Here is a 14,692-nt window from a genome sequence, read left to right on the forward strand (position 1 = left end):
TAACAAAACTAAATCCAAACCGCGTTTATTTAATGGAAACTGCATCTGTCTTAAGTACGTGAGAAGTTTTTAATAGCTAACTAGTAAGAACGCAGTTTTGAATAAATGTTCCGGGAACAAAGGAGGTGCACATTAAATTAATTAGTTAACTCGTTAACGTACAGCGTACAGCGAAACACTAATAGTGCTTGTCAGCATATTTTGATCTGTGATGACGTTGTTAATAACTTACGTAAAACCACAGTCTTTAATAAATAACACCAGCGGGCGCAGCATGGTTCCATTTTTATCGCCTGTCACTATTCGTGTCACTTTCGCACTAACATACTTGTTAGAACGTAACAGGCATGGTGACAAGCGATAAAAATGCGACCGTGCTATCACCGCAGGTTTTACTTAATGCATTTTCTTGAAGTAAAATAATATATCACCGCCTTGTACCAGATTTGAACTCTGAAGTTTCTGAAAAATTCTCAACTTTATCACTACACTACAAGGGTTAGAGGGGGAGGGGAATATGTGTCCCCTAAATAATATTTTTACTACTTTCATCGTAAAGGCACATATTGTGCCTTTTATTTCCTACAAATAAATACCTATCGTCGTCCTGGTACCTGCCTTTAATTTATTACATCCTGTTCAGTGAGGCTCCATCCCATGTTTTGGGATTAGAGTTGTGCCGTTCCCGGTAACATTACCCATTTTGTATGGGGAATGTTACCGAGCGAGAAATTTCCCCATACAAAATGGGGAATATTTATCAGTACGGATTTTACTCACTATTATTTTAGTCGCTTTTGGCGACATGTTTCGGATTCTTTGGGAATCCATCCTCAGGCACGAGTAAAAATAATAGTGAGTAAAAACCGTACTGATAAATATTTTGAAATATGTCTCACGATAGTTTAAGTGCGATCAAAATGGGGAATGTTACCGGGAATGGCACAACTCTATTTGGGATTATACTGAGCAACTTTTACTATGGGACTCACCACGAAATCGCGAAAAAAAAAATCCCTCCCATAGAAAATGGCCCAGCCAAAATGTATGAAACAGCAGATTTCGCAATTTCGGGATTGATTCCATAGTAAAAGTTGCTCAGTATAGTCCTATAACCTCCCTGGCAACGGGAATGCGCTTCAATCAATCAATACCTTAACCAATCATTCAATCAAGGGGGTCAATTGATAGCTTACTTATTCTAGGGTCTATCGCGAATTTATTTTGTTACCTTTATTTACCGACGTTTCGACACAGGTTTCACTGGTCGTGGTCGCGGTTAACTCTACCAGTGAAACCTGTGTCGAAACGTCCGTAAATAAAGGTAACAAAATAAATTCGCGATAGACCCGATTGTAAATGTGATTTAATATGTGTTCAAAACGCGAAAGTTTTAAATGATACCTTACTGTCAAAATTGACTTCTTAGCTGCGTTAGACTATAGTATGCTTTATTATCGAATTAGTGTTTCACATGCATTTAGCTCAGCGACCTAATACTAAATTAATAATGTGTTGACGCAATACAATGAAAGCATAGTTAACAGCGGTTACAACTTAAATGAGGCGCCAAACACGGCAATCCGCTAATGGTCGCAGAGCCATCTGTTGAATAATGTAGGGAACTAGCGCTTTGTGCAGCGCTCGCGTTTTACGTAAGCGTCTAATTTGTATAATAAGTACGGCCGCGTTAACGAAACGCTAGTTTAAATGACAGGGCACATAGAGATTGACATTATTAGACCAGTGCAAAATAGTATTTTATACAATCGTGATATAATGGAGAGCTTTCTAGTCAAGTACCGTGGTAAGGCCACGAAGCTTGCTGAGTGGCCTATATTGGGTACGAGATTGATTATAGGGAATACATGAAAACTACCCAATTAAGGTTTGGTATACGAAATCTTAATTCAACAATTACAGTCGAGTAGAAAATGTATTTAGTTATTTTAACTGTTTAAAATAACTAAATACAGTAGTCTAATAATACTTACTTACTTACTTACTGCTGTGGCGCGACGACCCGAAGTGGATCTTGGCCTCCGACACCAAAGACCGCCATGTTACTCTGTCCAAAGCCGTTTCTGTCCAGTCGACGGCGCCGAGTTCGCTGAGGTCTTTCTGCACTTCGTCTCTCCAAAGCGCTAGTTCCCTACATTATTCAACAGATGGCTACCAAGAGTATGATTTGAACGTCACTAGATTTTATACTTATAAAAGATCGAAATTCCAAATTGTGATGATAAATTTAGTTTTATCCCATTTAATGACTGAACTTAAACTCAATCAATAGTTGTTTTAATAAACTATTTCTAGACAATAGACACATTTCACGAAGATTTTCTCTATTCGCAATCGCCAAATCCTCAAAATCGTTGAGAATATTGACATAATAAACTGAAATTGTGATGATATTGGAGCACATCGTTATATTCAATTTTAGGGATCTCGAAAAATTCTCCATATAAAACCAATAAAGTTATATTTGTTCAACTTGTAGTACCTAAAAGTGAAGAGTTGATATATACATATAATGTAATGAAAAAATAGCTGGAGGGCTACAAAAATCCGTCAGATCAATGTAAGGTACATGCACTCAAAGACAAATATCCAGACTTTAGTTAGTGTTTTTTTTTAACCATATTTACATTTTGCTTTGATTAAGCGCTACCTACTATATATATATATACTTACCTAAGTCAAGAAATACCCTTGATCTATAAATTCCATAATAGAAGTAACGTATCTTAAAAATCAAATAAACTTTCCACGTTTAAATTTAAACGTAAATCAGTTTCTTAATAGGGATTTATAAGTTCTTTTGATCGTTTCTTGCTCTAATCACACACGGACGGACTTTTTAATCAAACTTATTTATCAAATCGATTACATTTTCATCTACTTAAGTTTTTATTAAGTTTCTAATATTATTTCGAGTAGAATGCTTGTCATTACCGCTTACTGGATTTAATTTTTTTTTCTTTATTAGAAAAAGGGTTTTTTCACAATTGAAAATGTCACACTTATTGTGACATAGCAAGACCAATCAACTCTTATTATCTACGCTTAATAACCAGGATAACAATTTCATACATTTTCATCGCCTTTTTTGATTGCGGGAAGGCTAAAATTAAGTTAACTTCACCTATGTCATATAAATTACAATTGTATTTTTGACTGGTTCTTACCCATCATGAATCCGAAAAATAATAATAAATATGCTTTATTGCACCACAAAGAAAACAAAATTTAACAACAGATTTACAATGGAAATAAAGGTAGCACAGGCAGTCTTATCGATCTCTTCCAGACAACCTTAGGGTAGCAGGATATAAATAACAGAAAGTTTTTATAAACAGATGGAAAGTTTTTACGGATTTAATCACCCAAAGAGAATTTAATGAGTAGAAAAAGAAAATTCAATAATCTGTCCCACGCTATCTACCAGATAGGAGCCCCCAACTTTCCTGAAGGCCCTAGTCGCTTATCTCGATGGTTTTCAGAACTTTCCAAATGGCCAAATTGTCTCTCACTTTTGTTTTTACCGACACCGAAGGAAGTTTCACGTTAACTGAATATGAATTAGGAGAATTGGGTTTTTCGGTCGTAGACGTATCGATTCGGGGAACGGTATTGTTTTCGAGTTGAGATGTTATGAATTTTGTCAGGTTAATCGATTTCAAAAGTGCAAAAAAAAATAGTTTGAAAATGTCGGGTATAAACAAAAAATGGAATCCTAGATTTATAAGTATGAAAGATAATAATGATTAAATATTAAATGGAAACAAGTACTTAAAACAAGCTTATAAATTAGGTACCACCACAATAATTACCCATTAAATATAAACTTTTCAATAAATAATGAGCTCGTAGAATAATATGAAACCGCTATTTAGACAATTTTGTATCTTATCTGAATTATAAGTAGGTAAGTTATACTCATTAATTATTAGAAGGGAATTTGGTAAGTTAGCTCGTAAAATCTAAACAAAAGACGAGATAAATTCACAATCAGCAAAATGTCACGTTAAATGCGTCAATTATGATATTTTACTCGGAATCATTTTAGTTAAACCATAATGAATACATCAACACTACTAAATATGTTAGCGGTAGAGTTGTGCCGTTCCCGGTAACATTCCCCATTTTGTATGGGGAAATTTCTCGCTCGGTAACATTCCCCATACTAAATGGGTAATGTTACCGGGAACGGCACAACTCTAGTTAGCGGACAGGCCAGATACTCTTTTGCAAGACATTGGATGTCTGCACTAATAAACCCCCATTTAGGGGTGTTTATTTTTTTAAATTAGATAATTAAGTGTATTACACATTTTTTTTTACAATACTATTAGAAGTCATCATCTTTCTCGCGTTGTCCCTGCATTTTTGCCACGGCTAATGGGAGCCTGGGGTCCGCTTGGCAACTAATCCCAAGAATTGGCGTAGGCACTAGTTTTTACGAAAGCGACTGCCATCTGACCTTCCAACCCAGAGGGGAACTATTACTACTATACTACTAGAAGATACTATTAGAAGTATTAGAACAAATTAAATTATCACAAATAATACAAAAGGTAATCACGGTCTATATCCTGGTCAATATAAGTCTAGTGAAATTAAATTATTTTCAGAAATCATTTTAATTTGTTTTATTTCAAGTAGAAACACTAGGGTAAACTAGGGTGATACAAGTTTTGAAGCATGACACTCAGTAAAGCTAGTGAATTAGGGCCTTTTAAATGGGCAACTCGGCAAAGCCGCCGAAGCCGTGAAGCCGTGAGGTCCCATTTAAAAGGCCCTAATTCACTAGCTTTCCTGTGTGTCATGCTTCAAAACTTGTATCACCGAATTAGGCGTGACACCAAATAATGCGAGTTTACCCTACTATATAAATTATAAACTGAAATAAATGTCATATACTCAGAAAAAGTGACCAAGGCCTCCAATGCCTCAGGCTGGAATCGAACCAGCGTCCTCTGTTATCGCGGCAGGTGCCTGTGCCGTTCGATTCCACGGTTTGGTTCCATTCCAGCCTGGGGCACTGGAGGCCATCACTTTTTAGGGTTCCGTAACCAAAGGGTAAAAATGGGACCCTGTTACTAAGACTCCGCTGTCCGTCTGTCCGTCTATCCGTCTGTCTGTCACCAGGCTGTATCTCATGAACCGTGATAGCTAGACAGTTGAAATTTTCACAGATGATGTATTTCTGTTGCCGCTATAGCAACAAATACTAAAAAGTACGGAACTCTCGGTGCGCGAGTCCGACTCGCACTTGGCCAGTTTATAATTATTCTTAGTAACTAACTAACAAATTTGGAACACTGTGTCTGAAGATATTATCTATTTATTATTTAAAAGCAAAACAGAACAAAACCGAATAATATTTTTCTCTACGTTAACTTGATAAAAATGGACATTAACGAGCCACGACAAAATGACGTTTATTTGGATTTGGCAGCTCCAGTCTTTGGCTGACGTGAAATTGGATTGGATGGAATAAGTGGGTGTGACATGCCCTTTTAAAACAACGCCAACACAATTATATTCGTTGTAAAAAACCGGCCAAGTGCGCGTCGGACTCGCGCACCGAGGGTTCCGTACTATTTAGTATTTGTTGTTATAGCGGCAACAGAAATACATCATCTGTGAAAAGTTCAACTGTCTAGCTATCACGGTTCATGAGATACAGCCTGGTGACAGACGGACAGACGGACGGCGGAGTTTTAGTAATAGGGTCCCGTTTTTACCCTTTGGATACGGAACCCTAATAAGTGGATGCGACATGCCCTTTTAAAACAACGCCAGTACAATTAAATTCATTGTAAAAAAAATATAGGAAATTAATCTAGCTGCGATCCCTTTTCGATAACAAACCTTTAAAGAAAAGGAACGTGTTCTTTAACTTTATAATACTTAATACAAATTTCTAATTAAAGGACTACCTTTCAATTTACGTCAGATCAGTCAAAACAATAAGACAGTAGAAGAACTATTTTGATGCTATGAATCATTGTTTTCGCATTGTTATATCTGGCTTCAGTTTATAATTGTCTATAAACACATAGTTACTTGTATACTGTGCTAAACTCTAGTGTCCTTTTTTTTAGGGTTCCGTACTCAAAGTGTAAAAACGGGACCCTAGTACTAAGACTCCGCTGTCCGTCTGTGTCTGTCTGTCTGTCACAAGGCTGTATCTCATGAACCGTGATAGCTAGACAGTTGAAATTTTCACAGATGATGTATTTCTGTTGCCGCTATAACAACAAATACTAAAAAGTACGGAACCCTCGGTTAGCGAGTCCGACTCACACTTGGCCGGTTTTTTAAATATTAAATTAAGCCAGGAAAATCATCAAAAATGCCTCCTTCGTTCAACAATTCATAGGCAAAGACACCGCAATAACCAGGGCTTTATCCGCGAGGGACAGGTGCAGACTCCTTTTGTCACCTAATGAATGGCAGCTTGCTCGCAATCTCGGTGAAACGCAGTAGAGTAACTTTCGTCGGGGCGTCGGGGCAAAGCCCGGCAAATGATTATGATATCGCTGACTAGCGACCCGCCCCGGCTTCGCACGGGTGCAATGCTGAAGTTTACATAAAAACCTTCCTCTTGAATCACTCTATCAACCGCCATCTTTGCCCCCTTTTTTCTCAACCCGTCCCCCCCTCCATAAACTAAAACCGGTTAATTCGTATTCTAGAGACAACGAGGAACACATCCATACCAGTTTTAGGTATTTAGAAGAGATGTCGACGACTTTTTTCCATACAGGCCGGTTTCCTCCATACTATATCAGAGTTACCAGAAATAATGAGTGCCAAAAAAACCGCATCAAAATCCGTTGCGTAGTTTTAAAGATCTAAGCATACATAGGGACAGACAGACTGCAGGAAGCGACTTTGTTACTATGTAGTGATTTACACGATTTAATAAAACTTCTGCGATTTAATAAAACTTCTGTGAGATACATACATATTAAATATAAACCGGGTCACTCACGTATTTTAAGTCAACGATTGCTCGTCATGTTTCGCTCCATAACGAGGAGGAGGAGTTATGGAGCGAAACATGACGAGCAATCGTCAACTTAAAATACGTGAGTGACCCTGTTTAATGTATTTAATTTACATAATATTGAAGTGTGTAAGTGTAGAATAGTTACAGTATGATTAAATTGAAAGTTGAAAATGGGATTTAGTAAACCTATTCCGAGGCGTTAACGTCGAAGGATAATTAACATAGGTTTTCGACACTTTTAACTTTACCTATTTAATTGTAAGTACTTGCGATCGTGTTGCCATCGGTTCTTTGTCATACTGTCACCCAGTATCCTGTGGCCAGTCTCCGTCGGTCTCTTTGCCAAGACAGTTTATTTTGATAAAACGAACCTGCGATATTGAGACGGGGAGCATAATTGATGGTTCGAACCGCAATTGTGCTTTGTATGGAAATGGGGACGATATTTAAATGGCTGCCGAATTGTGCTGGAATATTGTTAGTGATAATGCTTAGTAGTAAGTTAGGAAGGGTTGGCTTACAATTGGGGCCACGTCGGATGACAATAGTGTGGCGGTTCATGGTGTATTGTCGATAAACTGTATCTTAATATTTGATGATTAAAATTGTTTTAAAGTTGACATTTTACTTAAATTGTGAATTGATAATGCCATAGGTAAACTAGGTACTATGAGGCTATGGCATATTAATTCACAATTCAAGTAAAATGTCCATTGTTAAACTGATTTAAGCTTAAACCAAAGAGGAGGTTGCGTAATGACATGTAATATTATAAATATTGTGAATAAATATGATATGATATTATATGATATAAAGGTGCTGATAGATTTAAGCATTCAGCGTTTTTGAGCAGATACGGCGAATTATTCGACGAACGCTAGTAAACTCTTTTGTTCGCAAAAATGCTCATTATAGGTACAATTGAATGCTCAACCTTAAAATTTATGCTAGTGGCTTAACCTCGAATGATGTCAGTACGCTAATGCTGTGATGATGCTAATACCGTTTATTTAGGGGGAGTCTGTTGATAGTTACTCACTAGTTACTTTCAAAACAATATACTTTAACGCCTAATTTCAAGTCACTACAGAGAGATAAAGAGTATCAAGCATAAGTGTTAATTTTCATATATACAGTTTTCATTATATCTAAGCTTTCTGGAGCTAAGTGATAACTCCACACATACGCATACGCAGTATGATAAACCTTAAAATGAACCTGACCCAAAACAGTCTAAACAAATACATCTTTCAAAGTTCACTATCAACTCCAAGTTATCAAACGAACGGAACCGATTCAGTAACTTGTCCCCAAGCAAACAGTCGCACCGTTAGTCTTGCTCGCTAATGTAATTGCAACTGAACACTTCAATCAAACTTATGCGGAGTTAACCGTGATTTAAGGACGTTGAGATATACATATACAGTACTGTACTTTAAAGTGGAGCTTGAGGATCGCTCGGAACTGAAGTTAAGAGAAGTTTAGTTCACAGTAAATGTATAAGCAGAATCTGCTATTAAAATTATATATATTATTTTCGCTATGAGATATGAGATTATTGGAAATCGATTAAAACAGTAAAATAATACATGTTTAGATCAGTACGTTTTCACTCGCTATTATTTTTAGTCGCTTTTGGCGACATGTTTCGGATTCTTCGGTAATCCTTACTCAGGCACGAGTGTCCGCGGCGGCTGTGCGTCGTCCGTCGTGAACCGTACTGATTCAAATATTTTGAAATATGTCTCAAGATAGTTTAATTTCGAAAATAATACATGGCCATACCCTGAGGGGTGAATATGTTGTTGGCCAAACAATTTTTACTACAAGGCCAACCCTGAAAACGCACAAAACTTCTGATATCTTAATACATTTTGGCGAATCATATATTATGTCAATGTTTTCTATGGAACAGCATATTTTTTCGTGATATAAAATAAAACATGTGCAACCTAAAATTAAAAATGCACTTTCATTAATGAATAAAGCAGCACATATCATTGTGTCATTTGAAACATCTAGCAGTATATAGAAACAAAAAATTACAACTCTCTAGCATTGTCCAAGACGAAGCTACGAGGGTTCGAAAATACGGCGAAACGTGCCGAGAAAAGATATGCACTGCCTTTTGCCCTTTGTCTCGTCTTGGCGGGGGCACGGCCGTGCCCCCAGATCTATAAAGATCTTACTGATCTCACTTATTTCCAAATATAATAAACTTTCCGCAGTAGGTACCTACCTACGTTATTGTATTGAAACAGTCCTGTTAATATACCTTCAAAACGTTTCGAAGTACATTCGTATAAAACGTCGGCTTAATCTGAGTACATTTGGGGTACACTCAGGCGCAGATAAGGGTGGAACTTTATCTATAAAATATCTCGAGAAAATCTCACGAAATTAAGTAGGGGCAGTTTGAGAATCTTTTCTTTTTTACGTGGAGGTGATTTTCGTTGGGGCTCATTTCGGCTGCGGTGCAAGTGATAACAGGTTTCAGAGGTTCAGTTGTTATGTACTAAAACAAAGAAAAATTTAAAGTACTTAACATATTTCCCATGCACCTGTTACGGATATGTCATCGTCAAAATTGACATTTCTTCTACCAAAAACGTCACTTTTGACACTGACAGATCAGTATTATATCCGAAACAGATCGAATAACTAAAACTCGGACTTTCGGTTCGAGCGCTATCTTGTTAGTCACGGCTCGCGAATAATTCCTTTGTTTTTTGCTCATTAATATTGTTTAAAGTGTAATATCGATAGCTTATTATAAAGTAAACTAGTGCAGTGAATGGAGACTTAATCTTGAAACGCGTTTAACCACCATTGGAGTCAACGGCCAGTAGTCCACGTGCTTCTTGTAAAGTCCAGGTATCGCTTTACAAGAGCTAATCAAATCACCGTACACTGTATTGTACTAACCGTACAATTTTAGTCGTATGTAAAGCTCCTCCTCCTCCTCCTCCTCCTCCTTGACACTGGCGAAATAGTCTCACTGGACTGAAGTCATTTAATTTTCAAAAGAATGAATGAACTGAAACGCGCATTGGCTGTACCTATGTCGTTTGGTACTCGTGTCATGTTCTCAGGCTAAATGTACCACATTTTCTAAAATTGATTATATCTTCGTAGCAGCAACTTCATATTGGCAAATGAGTAGCTTTTTACTTGATAAATACGTAAGTATATTGTGCTCATTTGGTTGAAAAACGTAAAATGCCCTTTTGTACGTAACAAATCCTTTTATCAATGTGGCGCGTCTGAGGGTTTACCACGCAAAACGAAAATCGATATCAGATAACTAGCTGTCTCTCTATCGCTCTTGCATATTCGAGCGACAAAGAGGCGGATGAAGAAACTTCAATTTTTGCAGTAGGGCCTCTATTTGTGAAATCCCGCTTCAATCTTTTCTTTAAGCCACCGCTAGGGACCGGGTTCTGTCCACGCGGGTCCTATAAACTGACAATTCAATTACAAATAACGTAAGGTACGGGACGTGGAGGGACCCACCCCAAATTCCGCCATTACAATTGATTTACTGATGCTATTCTTATACTGTGGTATTTTCGGATTTTCCCTTTAATAACATGTCATGTTTAAAAAAAAATTAGAGGAAGTTTGTTTATGAAAATAGTATGAGGTTTTGATTTGGAAATGTATCGTCAACACAGTAGGCATGGCGTTGTATGATTACAAAAGTGTAGTTGTTTGTGTTATTCTAGTATTTTTGGAGGCGTATTCTGATCGTCATCTGATTCATTACGAAAACTAGTTTTGATTGAAAAATTCCAGTCAAACCTAGTTTTCACCGAAGCCGTAATGAAAAGAAGTTTTAAATATGGTAAACGCATTTTCACGGAGGCCATGCAGAAAACTAGTTTTAACTAGAGAAAACGCGTTTTCACTAAAAACGGGTTTTTACGGAGATATATACATTGAAAATGTGATAACTCAGGCTATTTATAGCCGTGGTTTATAATTGAGTTTCTACCTTGAACAAAAAACTTTCGCTTTTAAAAGTTTAGGCTCAACAAAGCCAATATCAGACACAGAAGTGATATACAAGTGCCAGAAAATTCATAATCTTCAAAAACATTTCTCACCCGTCGTAATAAATCGAGGTACGATATTAAAATTCAAAATGAAATTTCTGCTACGAATTAGATTTTATTAAATAGTTTTTTGAGAGAAAAAGACAATATTGTCCGCTGTTCTTGTTTGTCAGCATTTATGTTTTGAAAAGTAAAACACAGTTCGAAAGTTTAATCTGCAAATGGTCGCAACGGCCTCGGTGTGTATTTGTATATAAATACGATAGGGATATGATTCCATGATGACGTCGCCTTCCACATATGCTCGTAGTGAGCAAATGCAATGTTATGGCCCCTCTACATGATGGCCCAGCGCTGGACCAGCGAGATGGCCATGCGAGAGAGCGTAGAGCGTACAGCGACCTTCGCGTCCACTGATGGGGCTGCCGCGACACTGTAGTGCGTCTGGCGTGTTTGCCGAAGCAAGGACAGACGGCTTTGCGGCCGTCATGAGGAAAAGGTGTGCCTCGCTCATGTCCCGTCTGCGCGGCAGTCCCAATCGCATCTTGAGCATGTTTGCTAACCACTGGGACAACCCTATGTTAGCCCGGTGGACGTCCAGTTGTAGTGCTAGTCATACAAATTAATAATTTGTTTTTAAGATTTACTAACAAAATTGTATGGGCCCTGCCTGAAATAAATGTTTTTATTATTATTATTATGGCTTCTCTACACGATGGATTCGTCCTTATTAGCAATAAAGATATTGAGTATTGAGTATTGGGCTCAGCGAGATATGGCCATGCGATGGTTGAGAGCACGCACTATGGAATGGGCCACGTGTAGCAGATGCGTACGCATGATGTGCGAACGAAAAACCGACACCGTGGCCATCCCGTCACCATCCCGCCGTGCCATAAGCCATCCGACACCACTACCCTCTCTACACGCTGGCCCATCTGTGGGCCAGTATGATGGCCCATCGTGTAGAGGACCCTGAACCTATAAGTCATATTTGAAGTGTCATATCGGTTTCTGCAGGATCCCATTATCAGGCGATGATAATGGGTCCAACTTTGCCATGTCAATAAATATCTGGTAACATACATAAAAAATACAAGATTCCGGCGAATGGGGAACTTTCCACTTAGGTACACTTTTTATGTCTGTTAGAAATGATATAATAGCCTCCGTATTGTAGCACAATACAGCTTGAACCTTATTGCTAGCACTCTTAGTGTGTTTGCAAATAAAATACTTTTCTTTCTTTATTTTTTTAAATAAAAGATAATTATAAATCATAATCATTTATTTGTTAGTATAACACGATAAAACAATCAGCTCCTCGCTTTCGTAAATATAATATCGTATTATTTACCAAACCTTGATTGCTACTTTTTTTTTATTTTGCAAAGAATACGGCGTAGATTTATCTCGAAAAGTACTCAGTTGTACAATAATGGCGTCTGCCGCTTCAATGACACCGAACAATCGCAACCGCTGATTGGGATCTTTTAAATGATTCTTAATATTTTGCAATTAAAAAATTTTTTCCCTTGAAATTGTTTGTGTTTATATTAATTACAAAAGACATTAGGAGCGAAACGAGGAGGGTAATTTAATATTTGTTACGAAAATTCTACAATTAAATGGTTTAAGAATTCTACTTAATTGATAATATTAATTCAAACACCTCTTTCGGATGATTGAATCAATTCCAACTATGTCCAGCTACCGCGCGTAAGTTGTTGATTGTTAACCAAGGGATGAAATGGTGCCTTTCACCCGAGTTAACACTTTTTTCATTTCGAATACATGACCGAGTGGGTTGACTTTTAAAGTATTTCTTGAGAGTGCTTTAAATTAACGATTTAGGGAAAAGTATCGTCATTTATGGAATGGGGAGTTAAATATCAGAATGAAAATTGTACAACAAATCCATTTAAAACCTAATTTTAATTGCTTATCTTAAAAAATTAAACAAAACGCATTTTAAAGTAAAATGCCCTAGAACAGAAACGTATACCTTTCTGCACACTTGATAGAACAACAATGACCCACTTTCAGAGCATGAGAAATGAAATAGTAGATTGTTAACCAAGGGATGAAAGGCACTCATCCCTGCGGAGGTATTTTGGCGCTCGAACGCAGTGAGAGCGCCAATAGTCCGAGGCAGAAATGATGCCTTTCACCCGAGTTAAACACTCTACTTTTCTTTTCGAATATGAGGAAAGTAAAATGTATGTGTTTTTTTTTAAACATGACTAAGTATAGATTTTTATAGTATTTCTTGAGGGTACTTTCAATTGACAGTTTAGACAAAAGTATCGTTATTTATGGAATGGAGTCAAATATAAGAATGTAAATTATATAACAAATCCATTTAAACTTAAATTGCTTATCTTAAAAAAAAAAAAAAAAATCGTACTTCGAACGTAAAATGCTCTAGTGCAGACACGTATCATTTTCTGCACACCTTTTAGAACAACAATGACCCACTTTCAGAGCATATGAAATGAAAAGTAATAAAAAATGTTTGTCCATCAGGTGAGGGGTACGGCGGGTGTGGGCGGCGGCGCGGCGCGGGCGGGGCGGGGTCGCGCGGCATGCGGCGGCGCCCGCTGCTGCCGCTGCTGCTGCTGGCGCTGCTGCGCGCGCACGGCCTGCTCGCCGCCTCCGGAGGTAAGTGGAATTTAAGTGCAACTATTTACACAGACTAGATAATGTGTTTAAAATAAAAGAGATAATTAAAAACCGGCCAAGTGCAAGTCGGACTCGCGCACGAAGGGTTCCGTACCATTACGGAAAAAAACAGCAAAAAAATCACGTTTATTGTATGGGAGCCCCATTTAAATATTTATATTATTCTGTTTTTAGTATTTGTTGTTATAGCGGCAACAGAAATACATCATCTGTGAAAATTTGAAATGTCTAGCTATTACGGTTCATGAGATACAGCCTGGTGACAGACGGACAGACGGACGAACAGACGGACAGACGGACAGCGGAGTCTTAGTAATAGGGTCCCGTTTTCACCCTTTGGGTACGTAACCCTAAAAATTAAGCACACCTAAGAAAACCGCTTAATGACCGATTGCATCATACGACTCACCCTAAGTCTAATCTGACTCATTATCCGTACTGAAATCATATGAATGGTTTAGCAAACCAACCCTTGGGTTTACCCTCACCATGAGTTTTACGCAACCTTAAACGCTAGCGACTGCGACAACTGAAACGCAGCGCATCTCGCTTGCACCAATGTTAGTACGAGGGAGATGAAGTATGAATTAGTTTACGCAGTCGCTAGCAAATATGTTAGTTTCAAACGTGGTAAGGATTTGGCTTTACTACTATGCACTTAAAACTCAAATGTCATTCAATATCAAAACTTTGTTGTCCTTATTCCTCAAAACTAAAGCATAATTTTAAGACGATAAATATATCTAAATTAATGCTATTTAATACCTGCTGTGTGCACGTTATTCTTATTTGTAAGTTATGGTTGTTGAATTTACACGATTTTTGTCGCCCAATACGAGACTGGAGCGTATTTTGAATGGAACACTCGTCTATAACTATAACTAGGTCACACCACTATTTCCACTCTCAAACAACGCTATTATTTCGTCGCTGT

General features: G+C 37.7%; 1 protein-coding gene and 1 long non-coding RNA gene across 11 annotated transcripts in view; one reads left to right on the plus strand and one right to left on the minus strand.

Annotated features, from left to right (window-relative positions):
- The window catches only part of LOC134742269 (disintegrin and metalloproteinase domain-containing protein 11), a 784,213-nt gene that overhangs the window by 209,722 nt on the left and 559,799 nt on the right, over positions 1-14,692 (plus strand). For all 10 annotated transcript variants that reach the window (XM_063675307.1, XM_063675303.1, XM_063675305.1 and 7 more), the window contains one exon: positions 13,603-13,737. In XM_063675307.1, coding sequence (XP_063531377.1) covers positions 13,603-13,737 — 135 coding nt within the window. The remainder of the gene's footprint in view (positions 1-13,602; positions 13,738-14,692) is intronic.
- LOC134742286 (uncharacterized) overlaps positions 1-14,692 on the minus strand; it is a 529,938-nt gene that overhangs the window by 151,614 nt on the left and 363,632 nt on the right. The window lies entirely within an intron of this gene.

This window comes from Cydia strobilella, chromosome 6 (assembly GCF_947568885.1).
Source record: "Cydia strobilella chromosome 6, ilCydStro3.1, whole genome shotgun sequence".
NCBI classification, from domain to species: Eukaryota; Metazoa; Arthropoda; class Insecta; order Lepidoptera; family Tortricidae; genus Cydia; species Cydia strobilella.